Source organism: Anomaloglossus baeobatrachus, chromosome 3, assembly GCF_048569485.1.
Source record: "Anomaloglossus baeobatrachus isolate aAnoBae1 chromosome 3, aAnoBae1.hap1, whole genome shotgun sequence".
Taxonomy (NCBI): domain Eukaryota; kingdom Metazoa; phylum Chordata; class Amphibia; order Anura; family Aromobatidae; genus Anomaloglossus; species Anomaloglossus baeobatrachus.
Window position 1 is genome coordinate 407798881 of NC_134355.1, and position 18787 is coordinate 407817667.

At 40.3% G+C, this 18787-nt stretch overlaps 1 protein-coding gene across 2 annotated transcripts in view; it reads right to left on the reverse strand.

Moving 5' to 3' along the window:
- Window positions 1-18787, reverse strand: part of TINAG (tubulointerstitial nephritis antigen) — a 251607-nt gene that overhangs the window by 68956 nt on the left and 163864 nt on the right. Inside the window, exons 7-8 of one of the 2 annotated variants that reach the window (XM_075338453.1) lie at window positions 11671-11854; window positions 5081-5126 (exon numbers count right to left, since the gene is read on the reverse strand). In XM_075338453.1, coding sequence (XP_075194568.1) covers window positions 5081-5126; window positions 11671-11854 — 230 coding nt within the window. Of the gene's footprint in view, window positions 1-5080; window positions 5127-11466; window positions 11514-11670; window positions 11855-18787 lie in introns of those variants that run through there. The other variant, XM_075338455.1, reaches the window with a different exon arrangement.

Sequence of the window (18787 nt, forward strand, 5' to 3'; positions counted from 1 at the left end):
CAGTCGATGCAGCTGTTGTTCAGAGCCCGAGGCTCCATTGGCCCATGGCGAGATTAGCCTCATCTATCATTAGCAGTGAGCCGAACAAGGAGTGATCCTGCTGTTCCACTGCACAGTGCAGTCAGTGGAGTGGCAGTAATCCATCCTCTGTTGCTAGAATTGAGTTAATCCTGTGAGGAGATGATATCACCAGATGGGGTGGGGCTTTTTCCTCCACTGGTGAGCGGATCCCAGTGCTCAGCATTCTGATATAGCTGCTGGAGATGATGATGGCTGTGGAGAGACCACACTGAGAAGACTGAAGGGCTGCACCAAAGAGCGAGGGGCTAAGGTTGAGTAATGTATTTGGGTTTTGGGGGGGCACAGGAAAACTGTATGTTCCTACGTGGGGGCTGCATATTGGGAAATTGTACAGGGAAGGTGCTGCAGATTGGGGGATTGTACAGGGAAGGGTCCATATTTTGGGAGATTGTAGAGGGAAGGGACTGCATATTGAGGGAGTGTACAAGGAAAGGGTTGATTTTACATATGTGGGGCTGGATGAGGAAAGGGGTGATCTTGTATGTGTGGTTCTGCGTACTGAGGGCTGTGCAGGAAAGGGGTGATTTTATAGTTGTTAGGGGACTGCGTGCTGGGGGCTGCATGCTGGGTGGCTACCTGCTGGGGGGCTGTGTGGGTAGGGTTAGGTTTACTTGTGTGGGGCTGCATGTAGAAGGGGTAATGTTGCGTACTGGGGTTGCATGGTGAAGGGGGGATGTTACAGGCAGTGTGCTGCATTGGAAAGGGGGTTATGTTATACGTGGAGGCTGCATGCTGGGGCACTGCATGGGGAATAGTTACAGTTAATTGTGTGGGGCTGCATGGGGAAGGGAGTAATGTTAAATATGTGAGGAAGGGGGCGATGTTATGTATGTAGGGACAGAGGTAATGTTACATATGTGGGAAAGAGAGGGCATAGGATAGGGGGTATGTCATAGTCAGGGGGCTGCATGCTACGGGGCTGCATGAGGGAAGTGTTTCAGTTATTTGTGTACAGCTGCGTGGGAAAGTGGATAATGTTACTTATGTGGGGAAGGGGGTGATGTTACATATGTGGGTTGGGGTGGAATGCTACATATGTTGGGAAGTCCTCCCCACAATGACGCTGATACCATATTTCCCAACCCACAATTTATTATATGGTCCTCATAGAAATCTCTCCACCATACAATTCATTATATTGTGCTCAGTAACCTCCCTACCCTACAATTCATTATATGGCCCTGATAGTGTCCTCCGCACCCCTCAATATATTATATTTATTATGGTCCTCAGTGTCTGCCCTACCACAAAATTCAAGATGAGGCCCTCATAGCATTCTCCCCATGCCACAATTCATTATATGGTCCATATGTAATAAATATATATGTAATATATGTATAAACATATGTACATAAATATCTATGTTTGCAGCTTTGTAAAAGGATAGTTGGCCAAGGCACAATAATTTCTTGCACAAGGGCCCCAAGCTGTCAATAACCACCCCCTAGCCCCTAAGGTGCTTAAACAGTAGAAACCCCCACAAGTCATCCCAGTTTAGAAACTACATCAATAAAGGAATTTTTCTGGGAGCGTGTTCACCATTTTGACCAATAGGTGTTTCATCGAACTTTTAAAATTTGATTTTTTTTTCTGCTGAAATGTTTTAGCCCCAAATTTGTACTTTTCAAAATGGATAATAGGAGAAAATGGAACCTCAATTTTTTTTAGCCAATTCCTCCCAAACGCAAAAAAACCCTATATGTAGTAAAAAACTGCTGTTTGGGCACATGGCAGGGCTTGAAAAGGAAAACGCTCTATTTGATTTTTGGAGAGTAAATTTGGCACAAATAGATTGTGAATGCTATGTCACATTTGTAGAGCTCCTGCAACAGAGACCCCCATAAGAGATGCCAGTTTAGAAACTAGACCCCTCAAGGAATTCATGTAGGCATATACTAAGCATTTTTATCCTACAGGTGATTCACGAAACTTTATTAGATGTGTAAGCAAAAAAAGTACATTTTATTCCACTAAAATACTGTTTTATTGCCAAATTTATTATCTACGCAAGGAGTAATGGAACAAAATTGACCCCATAATTTGTTGTGCATTTTCTCCTAAACATAGTGACGCAATATGTGGCAGAAAACATTTTTTAGGCATATGCAAAACTCAGGACATAAAGAGCACTATTATATTTTTAGAACGCAAACCTAGACACCGTGTTACATTTTCCAAAAAAGCAGAACCCCCCCAAGGGGACCCAAGTGTAAAAATTGCACCAGTCAATGAATTTATATATGGCTGCAGTGACTATTTTATAGCAGTAACACCTTTTTTTTCTGTAAAATTGCAAATACACCAGCCTAGTGCCCATACATTGGGCCCAGCTTGTGCTTCTGGAGACATGCACCATGTAAATGATTAATTCACTATCCCTGGTACAATAATATCACATACATGGTTGTTTACGCTAAAACACACTTCTGCAAAAAAAGGTCCGTGTGATACCGTCCGTTTTTTGGGTCCGTGTTCCGTTTTTTTGGAGCCTTTTTCCGGTACGTATGGCATCCGTGTGATAGCATATGCGAGCCGTGTGTACATGTAAAATGTCCGTGTTTGTGTGTAAAATGCCCGTGTATGTGTATGTGTAATTGACATGTCAATTGTTTTTGCCATTTGGGTTTTGCACTGCAAAGCTGAGTTTTTGACCAAAGTTGTGCAACAAAAAGGCTGCAGTTTGAACTGCATAGTGTGAACAAGAAACCCAAATTCCCATAGACTTTGCTTGAAAAACAGAACACAACCATTTTGACATTAAACGCTGCAGTTGAAAAAGCAGCAAAAAAGCAGGTAAAAAGCAGGTAAAAAGCAACGTGCGGACATAGCCTAAAATAAAGGGAAACCGCTGGAACATAGACTAGATGGATTCCAAATTGTGTCCATCTGCCTCATTATAGTGAGTAGTTCCATCTGGGTTTTCTCTGAGTTGTGTTTTTTGAGAATGACCCCAAAGTAAGTGCTCAGTGTAGAGCAGAGGATAAATGTGGACTAAATTTTATTCTAAATTTTGGAAGGTGGAATGATCAAATAGACAGGAATAGTTCTTATTTTTAATTTTGCGCTGTTCACTGTATGGTATGATAAAACTACTTTATTCTTTGGGTTGGTTACAGTGATGCCAGATTTATATTGTTTTTCTTTATGATTTGCTGCTGTAAATTTAAACTTTTTTTATTATAAATTGTTTTTGTTTACATAGTCTGAGAGATTTTTTTTTTCAGCAAACAGAGGTGTATGAGGGCTTCTTATTTGCCCGAGCTAAAAAATTTTTTGGTACCATTTTGGGATATACATTTTTTGATTGCTTTTTATTCAGATTTTCAGATGAATAAAAATCAACAATTTAGTTATTATTTTCACTTTTAATTTTTTGCATGATTCACCTCACTGTGTGGTATGTGAAAAGAACACTTTATTCTTTTGGTCAGTACAGTTACATCGATAGCAGATTTATATATTTTTTTTATGTATTTTTTTATTCTTTGCTACTTTCAGACAGTGAAAACAGTATTTTACAAAAATGAATGTTTTTATATCACCATATTCTGAGAGCTGTATCATTTTTATTTTTTGACAAATTTTATTGGTTCTTGCTTTTTGCAGGATAGTTTGCCATTTTCATCTATGCTATTTTTATATATGACTTTTTGATCGTTTTTTATTCATTTTTTTGTATGTGTTAGTATGATGAAAAAATTAAATTTTGGGGTGCATTTTTTGTTATTTTTTTACTGTGTTGGCACTATGGAATAAATAACATGACAGTTTTATAGCTTGGGTCATTTTTGTTTATTTCTGATTTAACACAAAGACTGCATTTTTAGTGGAGAAATGGATTTTAGTGATTTGTGTAGTTTTTTTGTGCGTTATTTTTACTTTTTTTATATGTTTTATGTAATCTTCTTTACTTTTTCAATTAATACCACTGTGGGAAATAAATATTTTTTAATTTGATCACTGGTGTACATGTGTACAACAATGCAGGAAACATGTCATAGACTCAATGACACAGCCTGTTAGACTCTGTCTATAGCAGGACCTAACAGGCCACTATACCCTGGGGTTATTAGATGAAATCAAGGTACCATGGCAACAATTGACACCAGCAATTATGATCATGGAAGACTGAGTAGAAGAGACCCAGGTTCACATTTCGGTCAAGACTACCTGAATATTTCTGGGCATGCTCTAGATTAGATTCAAGCAAGTGTTGATAACCAATGAAAATTTATAAAATTCTAACAAAGTAATAATTTAAATTCAGATTTTTAGGATCAAAACAGTAACAACAACATAACAAGAATCTGCATAACTAATCATATGGTAAAAAGTTGCAATAGTTGCAATGCAAAGCAAATTTATGTATGACATAGCCAAGATGATTGTTTATAAAATGAAGGTAGTATCACATTCAAAGATGTAGTGAATGGCAATATTTCGAGCCTGAAAATCAAAAGTTGAAAACATTGTTACCCTTGTGCTTGTCACTGTATTGCCATTCACTGTTTTAAAATGGCAGTGAGAGAATAAGACCCCTTAATAACCATCATTTTTATGCATATTGTTGTTTGTTACAGGGTTAAGGCACCCATCACATGTGCGTATAAAATATGTATGTGGAAAAACAGTACCAGTGTCATTAGTTTTTTTCAATCAGTATATCATGATTGTCTCATCTGTGTGTCATCCATGTTTCTGGTATGGCTAAAGAACTAAAGATATTATAAAGCTTCTCCTATTCTTTCAATGTTACACAAACTGCACATAGACGGCACACAGATACACCTGATCTTTTAGAACATTTAAATAGGGTAGGGAAGGGAAGGGGCACAGCTCCTAAGCCCTTCCCATACACGCAAACTCTGATCATGATGTACATAAACAGAAAAGGTGTGCAAAGGGGTTTACTCAGATTGCTTGTATATATGGCAACAATGTAGACGACGTTTAGTGATAGAAATCAAATGTAATAAATACAAATATTTGGTCATTGTACCTTGCACTGGACCATTTTCCATTATTTCCTTCATGATCTCCCTTTCCTAAATAAAAATAGAAGAAATGCAAATATAAGAAATAATATCGTTGTCTCTGTTATAGTTGTTATAGTAAACCTAAGTTTCATTTGCATTTAGTGTTATAATATATTAAAAGGGTTTGAAATGTGATGTAAGCAATCTACAGGGAGCTTCCTACTGCACATGCTCACAGGAAAAATCTGTGCTATTAAAACTGTAGGACAGGTTTTTGTCAAACCAAAAATATAGTAATTTGCTACCTAAAGATATTTAAGAATTTAATTATAATTGTTTTAATTCTTTTTTTCTATTTGGAATGTCCCTTCAAGGACAGTCTGTGAGTCTTATCCTTATGAACTCATTAACCATGATTAGGATTAGGGTTGAACAGTAAATCATAATATGTCTATTGCTAAATGCGTAATTTTTTTCATGATCAGAAAGTAAATGTCAATACTTTGTAGATACTGGTTTACTAGTACTATTACCATGTGAAATCACACATGGGTAATATACTATTGAAAACTTGTTCTTTGCTATTTTGTATTCGGTATTGCAAATACAATCTATTTAAGATAAAATAAATACATAAACGTATCTGGTTATGGGGTAAGCAAGGCTTTTCTACTCACCTGTTTTTATAGCAATCCATCAAATAATATATACTCTAAAAAGGAACTGTCATTAACAATTTGTTTGGTGTAATTGATACTTGGCAAAAGTAGAACTGTATTTTTTTTTACTCACCATTTCATAAAAAATTATGAATAGTTTCTTGTGATAACCACTGATCATTGGATCAGAGTTTTAAGAAACGCCTTGGGGTCAATGTTTTTGTACTAAACTATATGTGTTAGAACAGAGGTGCACAACGTTTTTTGGTACAAGTGCTACATACTAAACTAATCCCAAGGGCTGCCAAAAAAATTAAATGGGCACTTACATGAATATATCACCATAAACACCATAAGTAAATAGTGCAAAACTAAAAACAAATTTTGAATATTTGAGGATGATTTGAAGAGTTTCTATGCAAAAAAATGAGTGTGAACACATGCTAACTTAAACTAAGTTTATGGAGCAGAAACAAGCCTTTTCATAATCTCAAAATTCTAAGTTTTGAGGATTTTTTAATTTTTAACATAGCCATGAGGCATGTTATGGATTGCTACATGTGTACAAGATCATAAACACCATCAGTATATGAATGCGGTGCAATAACCACTATCAGTACAAAAATGCGGTCCCAAAACCACTATCAGTACATTAATTCAGTGTAAAATCCACTGTCAGCATATGAATGTAGACCCAAAACCTCCAGCAGTACATGAATGCAGTGCCAGAACTACCGTCAGTACATAAATACAACTCTAGAAAGCCCACCAGTACATAAATGCAGAATCAGAACCATCTTCAGTAAAGGAATACATCACCAGAACTACCATCAGTAAATTAACGCAGTTCCAGAACAGTACAAGAATGCAGCACTAGAACTACTCTCAGTACATTAATGCATTACCAGAACTACTATCAGTATATAAATGCAGCACAAGTACCACTGGAAGTACATGAATATATCACCAGAGGTACCATCAGTATATGAATACAGCACTAAGCTTAGAAGAGAAATCAATTGTAATGTCAGTTCAGCCCCATATCAAATTACATCACATGAACCTAAAACTCCCAGTATATCCCTAGCAATGGTAAAGAGATGTTGGGAGCAGCCATCATCAAACTGTGCAACCTTGCAGGTGACATATTCTCTGAATGAAGTTGTTCCCATCACTTTTGTCTCCATATAGTACAGTTGCCATAAGATTTCATTCAGAGTACATCTCTCCAGATTTCCCTCTTGTTCATCTTTAGCAACACTTCCCAAAAGAGTACCCATAAAAATAAAAGTGTTAAGGGTGCTTGACACGTTGCGATCTCGCTAGCGAGATTGCTAGCGAGCGTACCCACCCCTGTCTGTTCTGCGTCACGGGCAAATCGCTGCCCGTGGTGCACAACATCGCTTACACCCGTCACACGGACTTACCTTTCTTACGACGTCGCTGTGGCCGGCGAACCGCTTCCTTTCTAAGGGGGTGGTTCGTGCGGCGTCACAGCGACGTCACACAGCAGCCATCCAATAGAAGCGGAGGGGTGAAGATGAGCGGGACAAACATCCTGCCCACCTCCTTCCTTCTTCATTGCGGGCAGCCGCAGGTACAAGGTTGTTCCTCGTTCCTGCGGTGTCCCACATAGTGATGTGTGCTGCCGCAGGAACGACAAACAACCTCGCTACTGACCAGACAACAATTTTTGGTAAATGAATGACGTATCACAGACCAATGATTTTTGACTCATTTGCGATTGTTTAAGGTCGCTCATGGGTGTTACATGCTGCGATGTCGCTAACGACGCCGGATGTGTGTCACAAACACCGTTTAAATCACCAGGCCCTGATGGCATTCACCTTCGGGTATTAAGGGAGTTAAGTAATGTGATAGACAGGCCTCTATTCCTTATATTTAAAGACTCTATAGAAACTAGATCTGTTCCACTGGATTGGCGGCTAGCAAATGTGGTACCAATATTCAAAAAGGGATCTAAAAGGGAACCTGGAAACTTTAGGTCAGTAAGCTTAACATCTGTTGTGGGTAAAATGTTTGAACGGTTTTTAAGGGATGCTATTATGCAATATCTCAATGTTAACAAATGTTTAACTCCATATCAGCGTGGATTTATGAAGAATCACTCTTGTCAAACTAACCTAATCAGCTTCTTAGAGAATGTAACCTTCAAATGGACCGAGGAGAATCATTGGATGTCATTTACCTTGACTTCAGTAAAGCATTTGACACTGTCCCACATAAAAGATTGATAAGTAAAATGAGAAAGCTTGGGCTCGGGGAAAATGTGTGTAGATGGGTAGGTAGCTGGCTTAGTGATAGAAAACAAAGAGTGGTTATTAATGGTGCATACTCAGATTGGGCCAGGGTTACTAGTGAGGTGCCACAGGGGTATATATCCTACTTTTTAATATATTTATTAATGATCTGGTGGATGGCTTACAGAGTAAAATATCAGTATTTGCAGATGATAAAAAACTATGTAAGGTAGTTAACACAAAGGATGACAGTTTGCAACTACAGATGGATTTGAGTAAATTGGAGAATTGGACTGAAAAATGGCAAATGAGGTTTAACACAGATAAGTGTAACGTTATGCACATAAGAAGGAGAAACAGATGCTACCATTACTTACTAAATGGGAAACTGCTGGGGAAATCAGACATGGAAAAAGACTTAGGCATCTCAGTCAATAAGAAGCTAAATTGGAGTGCCCAGTGTCAGGCAGCTGCCACCAAAGCAAATAGGGTGATGGGATGCATTAGAAGAGGTCTAGGGGCACGAGATGAAAACATCATTCTCCCTCTGTACAAATCACTCGTCAGACCACACTTGGAGTATTGTGTGCAATTTTGGGCGCCAGTGATCAAGAAAGACATTACTAAACTTGAAAGGGTTCGGAGGCGGGCAACTAAAATAATAACATCAACACCAGGAGAACAGAGTAAATTTGCTTCAAAGAATATCAAAAAGTTTATTATCAAGTTATTACACATACAATATTACGTGAGATAAAACAGGCACGAGAGGAAAAGATGATATAAAAGGCAATAACACCTGGGGGCTGCACAACCATTACTAAGAAGAGATCCAAACTCTAACCACCAGGCAATATGTATCCATCACCCACTCCCTGACGAAGCGAACACTACCATCGTGAAACGTACGTTGGAGTTTGTACTGGGGGTCTCACCCTCCCTGTCACCCTTGGTCGGTCTGCACGTTCCTTGGCTTTCACAGGTCAGCAGTATTGGTGGACTGGGTCCACATGCATACAGCTTGCCCCGGCTTATTGTATGTACACTGAACCCTTATGGGTCTATTTACCTAATAGGGGATGCCTGATGCATGTGTTCCTTTAGCACAACTACTGCTTGCCTGTTGCCTATTTGTTTACCCTCCACTTGGGCCTGGGTAACCATCAAACAAAAATTGGGCTGTGCCTTTGATAAATGAGCCCACTGGGGCTCTTTTTCTTGCTTTGATGGATACATATTGCCTGGTGGTTAGAGTTTGGATCTCTGTTCTCCTGGTGTTGATGTGCTCTTATGAGTAGCTCTGAAGTGGTGTGGTGATTGGTCTTGACCCACCCCATTTCAATTGTCTGTATGGATTCCTGTAATCTAACTAAAATAATAAGTGGAATGGGTGCATTACAATACACGGAAAGGTTATCAAAATTAGGTCTATTTACTCTAGAAAAGAGAAGACTTAGAGGAGACCTAATAAATATGTACAAGTATATCACAGGGCCATATAGACATCTCTCCCATGATCTGTTTGTACCAAGGACTGTGACAAGAACAAGAGGGCATTCTCTTCGATTGGAGGAAAGAAAATTTCTACATCAGCATAGAAGAGGGTTCTTCACGGTAAGAGCAGTAAGGTTCTGGAACTCTCTTCCTGGGGAAGTGGTGATGGCCAACTCACTGAATGAATTTAAGAGATGAATGAATGCTTTTCTTGAAAGCAACAGTATAGAAGGTTATGAATAACATAATATTACAGGTAGATAGTTGACCCAGAATAGGAGTCTGGAAAGAATATTTTTCCCTATGAAGAAAATTGGCTCCTACTTTGTGGGTTTTTACCTTCCCCTGGTTCAACACTGCAGAACAGGGGCACTAAAAATAGGCTGAACTAGATGGACATAATGTCTTCCTTCCGCCTTACAAACTATGTTACTATGTGACTATCTTACTATCCCGACAATATATCATTAGCGATGTCGTAGCGTGTAAATGGCCCTTTAGTCTATGTGTGCATGCTGAGTATTTGGTTGCAGAAATTATTGCAGCAAATCTGCATCACCTGGCAGAAAAAATGCATATTTTTGCAGTGTGTTTTTGCCGGATATTTGCTTCATTTCTGGTGCCTTTTTGATGCATTTTACATGCATTTGGGGTGGAAATTGAATTGAATTGATGCAGTTAATTTTGTGCACCAAATTTACAAGTGAAAAATAAGTAATGTGTACAACACTTCAGAATTCTCATTGACGTTCCTGCCATAAGGATAGGCATGAATTGTGACAAAACTGCACCCAAAAATGCAAAAAAACAGTGTGTTCATATATCCTTATTATGCTGCTCCATAAATAAAAATATCTCTCATTCTATGCCCCTAGATAAATAATTGCCCCTAACTGTGCTTCCTGTACAAAATATTTTTACCACAATGCCTTGCTCCATAATTTTCCCACTACACTGAAATTCTCCATAATGTGCCTTCCACCTTACCAATCTCCATAATATCACCCCACACTGCCTCTATCCATAATATCATCCACACTGCCCCTCTCTAAAATATCTGTCATGATGTGACTTGTTGTATAACGAGGGATAAAGGCCTCAATGCTGTCCCTCATGTTAGGGGGTCCTATGCTATCCCTAATCTCAGGGATACTACTAATGGTGGAGACACTTGAGTCCCATTCCTGGCCCTGCTCCTAACCAGATCTAGTTTGATTTCACCCCTCCCTCTCTCACCAAGAAAGGACAGGGCAAAAGTGAGACAATAAACACAGATGAAGACAGACAAGGGAAAACCAAAACTCTGACACACTGCACACAAACACACTGGATAGGACAATAAGAAGTTCAGGAGGAAAACAAAAGCAGGAGGGAAACTACAAAAGACAACTGAGGTAAACTCACAACTGCAAAAGAACAAGAATAACTACAAGCACCAGATCTTTGGAGAAAATGTGATAGGCTCCCTCACAACAGGTGATCAAGAAAGGAGAAAAGCATACTAGCAGAGATTAACTCTTTCTAGTCTGCTTATGAATTGGCATGCAGCAAGTTGATGCCGAAATCTGCCTGTGTTTCTCCCAGACACTAGAGAATCTTTCAAGTGGAGTGATAGAATCTGGAATCTGAACAGAACCAGCCACCTCCTTGACAGTCGGCGAAGTTAGTGAAATTCTCCATGTGACAATATCCCCAAAAATCTCCCTCTCCATAAGATCACCCACAGTGACCCTTTCCATGATGTCCCCCCACACTGCCCCTTTCCATATTATACCCCCACACTACTTCTCTGCATAAAGACCCCCCTCAGTGCCCTCTTTTAAAATTTTCCTCATTGACCAATCATGTGCCCTTGCAGTAACACCAATTGGCCCCCTCATTTAAAATAAAAGGGCATTAATTTTTAGCTCCTCCATGGAGCACTTACCATTAACTGCCACCTACATTGCCTCTGCAACACTGTGGGGACAACAGTGGTGTGATGAGGTCACACAAATCCTTTATCAGTCCACATGCGATCTGCAGGCCCAAAAATGTTCACCCTATGCTAGAGCATACACAATGTAGTTGAGGAATTGACATTTATTGCAGACCTAAGTCTTCTTAAAATTACATTTTCAGGATGTAAAGAAACAAACTGTGCTAAACTTCCAATTTCAATATGATGTCCTTATAACTTGTCTAAAAGAATGGACTTACAATTGAAGGTATTCTATAAGGTGGGCTGCACTTGTACAGGTAGTTGGACTCTTCTAACTGGTTTGGACATGGTTCTGTTGCATGGCTTTTTCCATGTTCATCAGTAAAGCTTGAGATCCTGCATTTATTCTGTGCATTAGTATTATCATCTATTTCATACGGGTAACATTCGTGTGAAACCAGCCTGCAGGAAAAGTACAATGTTACTAAGTGCATTAATATTGATAGATAGCCAACATTAGAAGTATATAAAACCAACTGCCATAAATTATCAATGTATTTTTCTCATACAGAATATATTATGATGACCCCAAGTGTTTGTAAAAGTAACTCTTATTTCACCATTAATAATATTATTTTGTATGAACATTAAGCACTACATTATAAAGTTACAGATTATAGTCAATAAGGTCACGATTAGACTTGATGTAAAATTAATGTTAAAAACTAATCTAAGCTATAAATGTTGCACTGATAAAAGGTAGAGACTAGGGATGATCGAATACCTCAAACATTCGGCTTCCGACGAATAAGTAGCAGCTATAGTAAGTCGCCAAATATTCGATGCACAATGTAAGTCTATGGGAAGCCCAAATAGTTCTGAATAGTTGTTATTTGGGATTCCCATAGACTTACATTTCGCATCAAATATTCTCGAATAGTCGAATAGCAGCGACCTATTTGAAAAATATTTGTGAAACCGAAATTTTGAGGTATTCGATCATCCCTAGTAGAGATGCTTAACATAAGGTCTTTTGGAAAGTTACACGCATTCACAGAAATATCACTATTGTTGCTTTAGTATAAAAGAAACTAAGAGTTTTGATTCTAAAGTCTTTTAAATTAAACTTTTTTCCTTACAAAGTGAATTATTATTGAAGAGAAAACATTCAAAACTGATATTGTTACATCTATAAACACCCACAAGATAAAAAACAAAGATTATTTATTCTGCAAAGTGAATACAATAAAAGTGAAATAAGATACGTAAAATTTATAGGGTTTATTTTATTCATCCTGCCTCCTAAAATGAAAAAAAAAAAAGATCAAAAAAAGGTTTTATACCCTAGAAAAGTTTGAATGAAAACAACTAATAATCCGACACAAAGGAACTGTCATGTAGCCCTCTCAATAGAAAAATGGAAATGTGTAAATTATTTCATATATCAACTATTTTGTGAAAGTAGAAAAACATGGAAAAGCTAGTTAATGATCCACAAATTTGGAGACTAAGGGGTACTTTGCACACTACGACATCGCAGGTGCGATGTCGGTGGGGTCAAATCGAAAGTGATGCACATCCGGCGTCGCTGTCGATATCATAGTATGCAAATCCTTTATGATACGATTAACAAGCGCAAAAGCATCGTTATCGTATCATCAGTGTAGTGTCCAACATTTTCATAATGCCGCTTCAGCGACGGTACGATGTTGTTCCTCGTTCCCCTGCGCAGCACACATCGCTGTGTGTGAAGCCGCAGGAGTGAGGCACATCACCTTACCTGCGTCACCGCGGCTCACGCCGGCTATGTGGAAGGAAGGAGGTGGGTGGGATGTTTACGTCCCGCTCATCTCCGCTCCTCCGCTTCTATTGGCCGCCTGCTGTGTGACATCGCTGTGACGCTGCACGACCCGCCCCCTTAGTAAGGAGGCGGCTCGCCGGCCAGAGCGACGTCGTAGGGCAGGTGAGTGCATGTGAAGCTGCCATAGCGACAATGTTCGCTACGGCAGCGATCACAAGATATTGCAGCTGCGATGGGGCGGGGACTATCGCACTCGGCATCGCAAGCATCAGCTTGCAATGTCGTAGTGTGCAAAGTACCCCTAAGGCTAGAATCACACTAGCATATGGAATCCAATACAAGATCATCGGATGCGATATGCTCATGACTCCTGGCTCAGGCTCTGCTGCAAGTTCGAGCCGAGTGTCATGCGACTGTGACTGGATCTTGCGATCGGGTCACAGCTGTGAAGCTGAGGGCGGGCGCTGCAGAGTAGAGGGAGGAGTTAATCCACCTATCTCCTCCCTCATCAGCCTGTGCGTATATCATACTGCACTTGGATAACATCCGAGTGTAGTTCGATGTATCTCCATTCACTTGAATGGGTGCGAGTGATACGGCTCTAGCAGAAAATCGCAGCATGTTGCAACTTTTCTCGCATCCAGAATCTGGATGTGAGAAAAGCTGACTAACTGCTCTCCCTCATTGACTAACATAGGTCCGAGTGAAATGCAAGATTTTCTCGCATTGCATTCATTCGTTTTTCATGCTCCTGTGAGCGTGCCCTTAAAGGAACTTTTCAGCAGAAGAAAAAATGAAAATGCTATTTAGTCATAGACATAGTGATGATCTGCAGGTAAAGACCATATGAACCATGTATGAGTGTCTAAATAGAAGCATGGCTATAGGGAGAAAATGAAGTTATACTCTCTTTGCCGCCACTGGGGCTGTGAAAAGTTAGCCAGCAGTTGGAGTGATTACCATGTGCTCAGCGCTGACTGCTCCCTAGACCAGCTCAATACCTGGAAGCAGGCCGAATATAACTTCATTTTCTACCTGTAATCAGTCTTCCATTTAGACTGCCAAAAATATTTCAAAGTATTTACCTGCAAGTAAATAGCGTTTAATTTTTTATTTTGCTGCCCGGTTCCTTTAAGGTCTAGTATTCCAAAGCTTTGCACCTGCATACCTGATTGGCTTCAAATGTGCTCCTCAGGCTCTTTAATATAAATTTTGTTTTACCCTAAACCAGTAATAATACACAATAAAGTTGACATGTTTTCAATGCAAGGAGAATACTTAAAAACAAAGCAAAAAAAAAAATAATGAAAATGCTGCCCTCCTTTAAAAAATAAATAAATAAAAGATATATAGTACATTAGGTAATCCAAAATATTGTAATATTGTCAATATACTCTATATTTAAGAAATAAAAATTAAATAAAAAGCATTTCCCCAAAAAGTAAACCCTCAAATGGCTATATTAAGTGGAAAATGATACAGAAACTAGAAATCTTTGTTTTCACAGAAAAATTGTGTCATGAGAAGAGTTGAGCACGGTTCGTGGTTCGAGGTTCTCCAGTTCTAGGCTCGAGTGATTTTGGGGCCTGTTCTAGATCGAACTAGAACTCGAGCTTTTTGCAAAAGCTCGATAGTTCTAGAAACGTTCGAGAACGGTTCTAGCAGCAAAAAACCAGCTAATTCCTAGCTGGCTTTCCGCTGTAATAGTGTAAGTCACTCTGTGAATCACACTATTATGACATTTCAGTGTATAGTGTGCGGGAACAGCGCCTTCAGATCACTGCTGTTTCTATAATGGCCATTTTTTTTTTTTTTCCTTGTCTTCCTTCCCTAAGCGCGCGCGTGTAGTGGGGCGGGCCAGCATGTCAGCCAATCTGAGACACACACACAGCTAAGTGGACTTTTAGCCAGAGAAGCAACGGCATGTGTGATAGGATGTCCATGTCACATGTCCCTGCATTAAAAACTGGACATTTTCCTCCAGGACTCCATTATCTCTTCTGCGTCCTTGGTGTCAGACATCACTGTCGCAGCTCCGTCCTCCGGAGTCCTATCGCCGATACAGCTGTATGCGCTCCATACACAGCGCTGGACAGCTTAGGGATAGCACTTTCTAGCAGTCCTTTTAAGGGCTCAAACCGTTAGGGTCAGAGCCATAGGTGACAGGTCCTGAAAACAGCGACAGCGTCTGTGTAGCCAAGGTCAGGGATTTCCTCCCTGCATTTCCCTATTAGGAAGGAATAGAAAGGCAGGCTTCCATTCCCCTACCCAGAGCCCCACAATCCTGCCACTGTACCCTCCTGTCCTCTGCACACTCCAACTCATTATAACTAAGCCATTATACTAGCAAACACTCAGTGTACCTAGTGGCATCCTAAACGTGGCTATTGGACTTTGCTATAGTCCCACTAGTGCAAAGACATTTGCAGAGCACGTCTGCCTGCATTGCACACTCCAACTCATTATAACTAAGCCATTATACTAGCAAACACTCAGTGTACCTAGTGGCATCCTAAACGTGGCTATTGGACTTTGCTATAGTCACACTAGTGCAAAGACATTTGCAGAGCACGTCTGCCTGCATTGCACACTCCAACTCATTATAACTAAGCCATTATACTAGCAAACACTCAGTGTACCTAGTGGCATCCTAAACGTGGCTATTGGACTGTTGTCTAGTCACACTAGTGCAAAGACATTTGCAGAGCACGTCTGCCTGCATTGCACACTCCAACTCATTATAACTAAGCCATTATACTAGCAAACACTCAGTGTACCTAGTGGCATCCTAAACGTGGCTATTGGACTTTGCTATAGTCACACTAGTGCAAAGACATTTGCAGAGCACGTCTGCCTGCATTGCACACTCCAACTCATTATTATAACTAAGCCATTATACTAGCAAACACTCAGTGTACCTAGTGGCATCCTAAACGTGGCTATTGGACTTTGCTATAGTCACACTAGTGCAAAGACATTTGCAGAGAACGTCTGCCTGCATTGCACACTCCAACTCATTATTATAACTAAGCCATTATACTAGCAAACACTCAGTGTACCTAGGGGCATCCTAAACGTGGCTATTGGACTGTTGTCTAGTCACACTAGTGCAAAGACATTTGCAGAGCACGTCTGCCTGCATTGCACACTCCAACTCATTATAACTAAGCTATTATACTAGCAAACACTCAGTGTACCTAGTGGCATCCTAAACGTGGCTATTGGACTTTGCTATAGTCACACTAGTGCAAAGACATTTGCAGAGCACGTCTGCCTGCATTGCACACTCCAACTCATTATTATAACTAAGCCATTATACTAGCAAACACTCAGTGTACCTAGTGGCATCCTAAACGTGGCTATTGGACTGTTGTCTAGTCACACTAGTGCAAAGACATTTGCAGAGCACGTCTGCCTGCATTGCACACTCCAACTCATTATAACTAAGCCATTATACTAGCAAACACTCAGTGTACCTAGTGGCATCCTAAACGTGGCTATTGGACTTTGCTATAGTCCCACTAGTGCAAAGACATTTGCAGAGCACGTCTGCCTGCATTGCACACTCCAACTCATTATAACTAAGCCATTATACTAGCAAACACTCAGTGTACCTAGTGGCATCCTAAACATGGCTATTGGACTTTGCTATAGTCCCACTAGTGCAAAGACATTTGCAGAGCACGTCTGCCTGCATTGCACACTCCAACTCATTATAACTAAGCCATTATACTAGCAAACACTCAGTGTACCTAGTGGCATCCTAAACGTGGCTATTGGACTGTTGTCTAGTCACACTAGTGCAAAGACATTTGCAGAGCACGTCTGCCTGCATTGCACACTCCAACTCATTATAACTAAGCTATTATACTAGCAAACACTCAGTGTACCTAGTGGCATCCTAAACGTGGCTATTGGACTTTGCTATAGTCACACTAGTGCAAAGACATTTGCAGAGCACGTCTGCCTGCATTGCACACTCCAACTCATTATTATAACTAAGCCATTATACTAGCAAACACTCAGTGTACCTAGTGGCATCCTAAACGTGGCTATTGGACTGTTGTCTAGTCACACTAGTGCAAAGACATTTGCAGAGCACGTCTGCCTGCATTGCACACTCCAACTCATTATAACTAAGCCATTATACTAGCAAACACTCAGTGTACCTAGTGGCATCCTAAACGTGGCTATTGGACTTTGCTATAGTCCCACTAGTGCAAAGACATTTGCAGAGCACGTCTGCCTGCATTGCACACTCCAACTCATTATAACTAAGCTATTATACTAGCAAACACTCAGTGTACCTAGTGGCATCCTAAACGTGGCTATTGGACTTTGCTATAGTCACACTAGTGCAAAGACATTTGCAGAGCACGTCTGCCTGCATTGCACACTCCAACTCATTATTATAACTAAGCCATTATACTAGCAAACACTCAGTGTACCTAGTGGCATCCTAAACGTGGCTATTGGACTGTTGTCTAGTCACACTAGTGCAAAGACATTTGCAGAGCACGTCTGCCTGCATTGCACACTCCAACTCATTATAACTAAGCCATTATACTAGCAAACACTCAGTGTACCTAGTGGCATCCTAAACGTGGCTATTGGACTTTGCTATAGTCCCACTAGTGCAAAGACATTTGCAGAGCACGTCTGCCTGCATTGCACACTCCAACTCATTATAACTAAGCCATTATACTAGCAAACACTCAGTGTACCTAGTGGCATCCTAAACATGGCTATTGGACTTTGCTATAGTCCCACTAGTGCAAAGACATTTGCAGAGCACGTCTGCCTGCATTGCACACTCCAACTCATTATAACTAAGCCATTATACTAGCAAACACTCAGTGTACCTAGTGGCATCCTAAACGTGGCTATTGGACTTTGCTATAGTCACACTAGTGCAAAGACATTTGCAGAGCACGTCTGCCTGCATTGCACACTCCAACTCATTATAACTAAGCCATTATACTAGCAATTTTTGCTGACAGTTTAAGGGCCGTAGTTGCATTGTCAGGGATATTTATTCTTTATTATTCTGCTGTTAATAAAGCTAGACCACCACTGCAATCTACACCACCTCTCAATTTTTACTACCACATTTTCAGTCCACAATCTTGTCGCAATCAACATGAGTGGCAAAATGACAGATGCTGGTGGAAAGGGGAAGAGGCGTGGTGGAAAAGGCAAAAAAGGGTTTGTCCGTGGGGAAGGTGGCTACTAGTAAGTAAGATGTCTACTACTTACCGTGGACAATCCGATGTGCTCCCTTTTTTATGGACACGAACAACAGGAACAAAGGTAGATGATGGGCAAAAAAGGAAAATGCTTGAATGGATCTCAAGTGGTCCAACAAGTGCCCTCTCAGCCACTTCAAGTACCGCATCCAAAAAACACCAGTCCTCTGAGTTGTCATCCCAATCAAACTTGATTTCTCCCAGCTCTGAAGTCTCCATCCGCCCTGTACAGTATGCTGGAACTGAGATGGCTGAGTCTGCAGAGCTGTTCAGTCACACTATAGCCTGGGAATCAGAGGTCTGCTCCCAAGCTACAGTGAGTACAGAACAGGAAATGGTCTGCAGTGA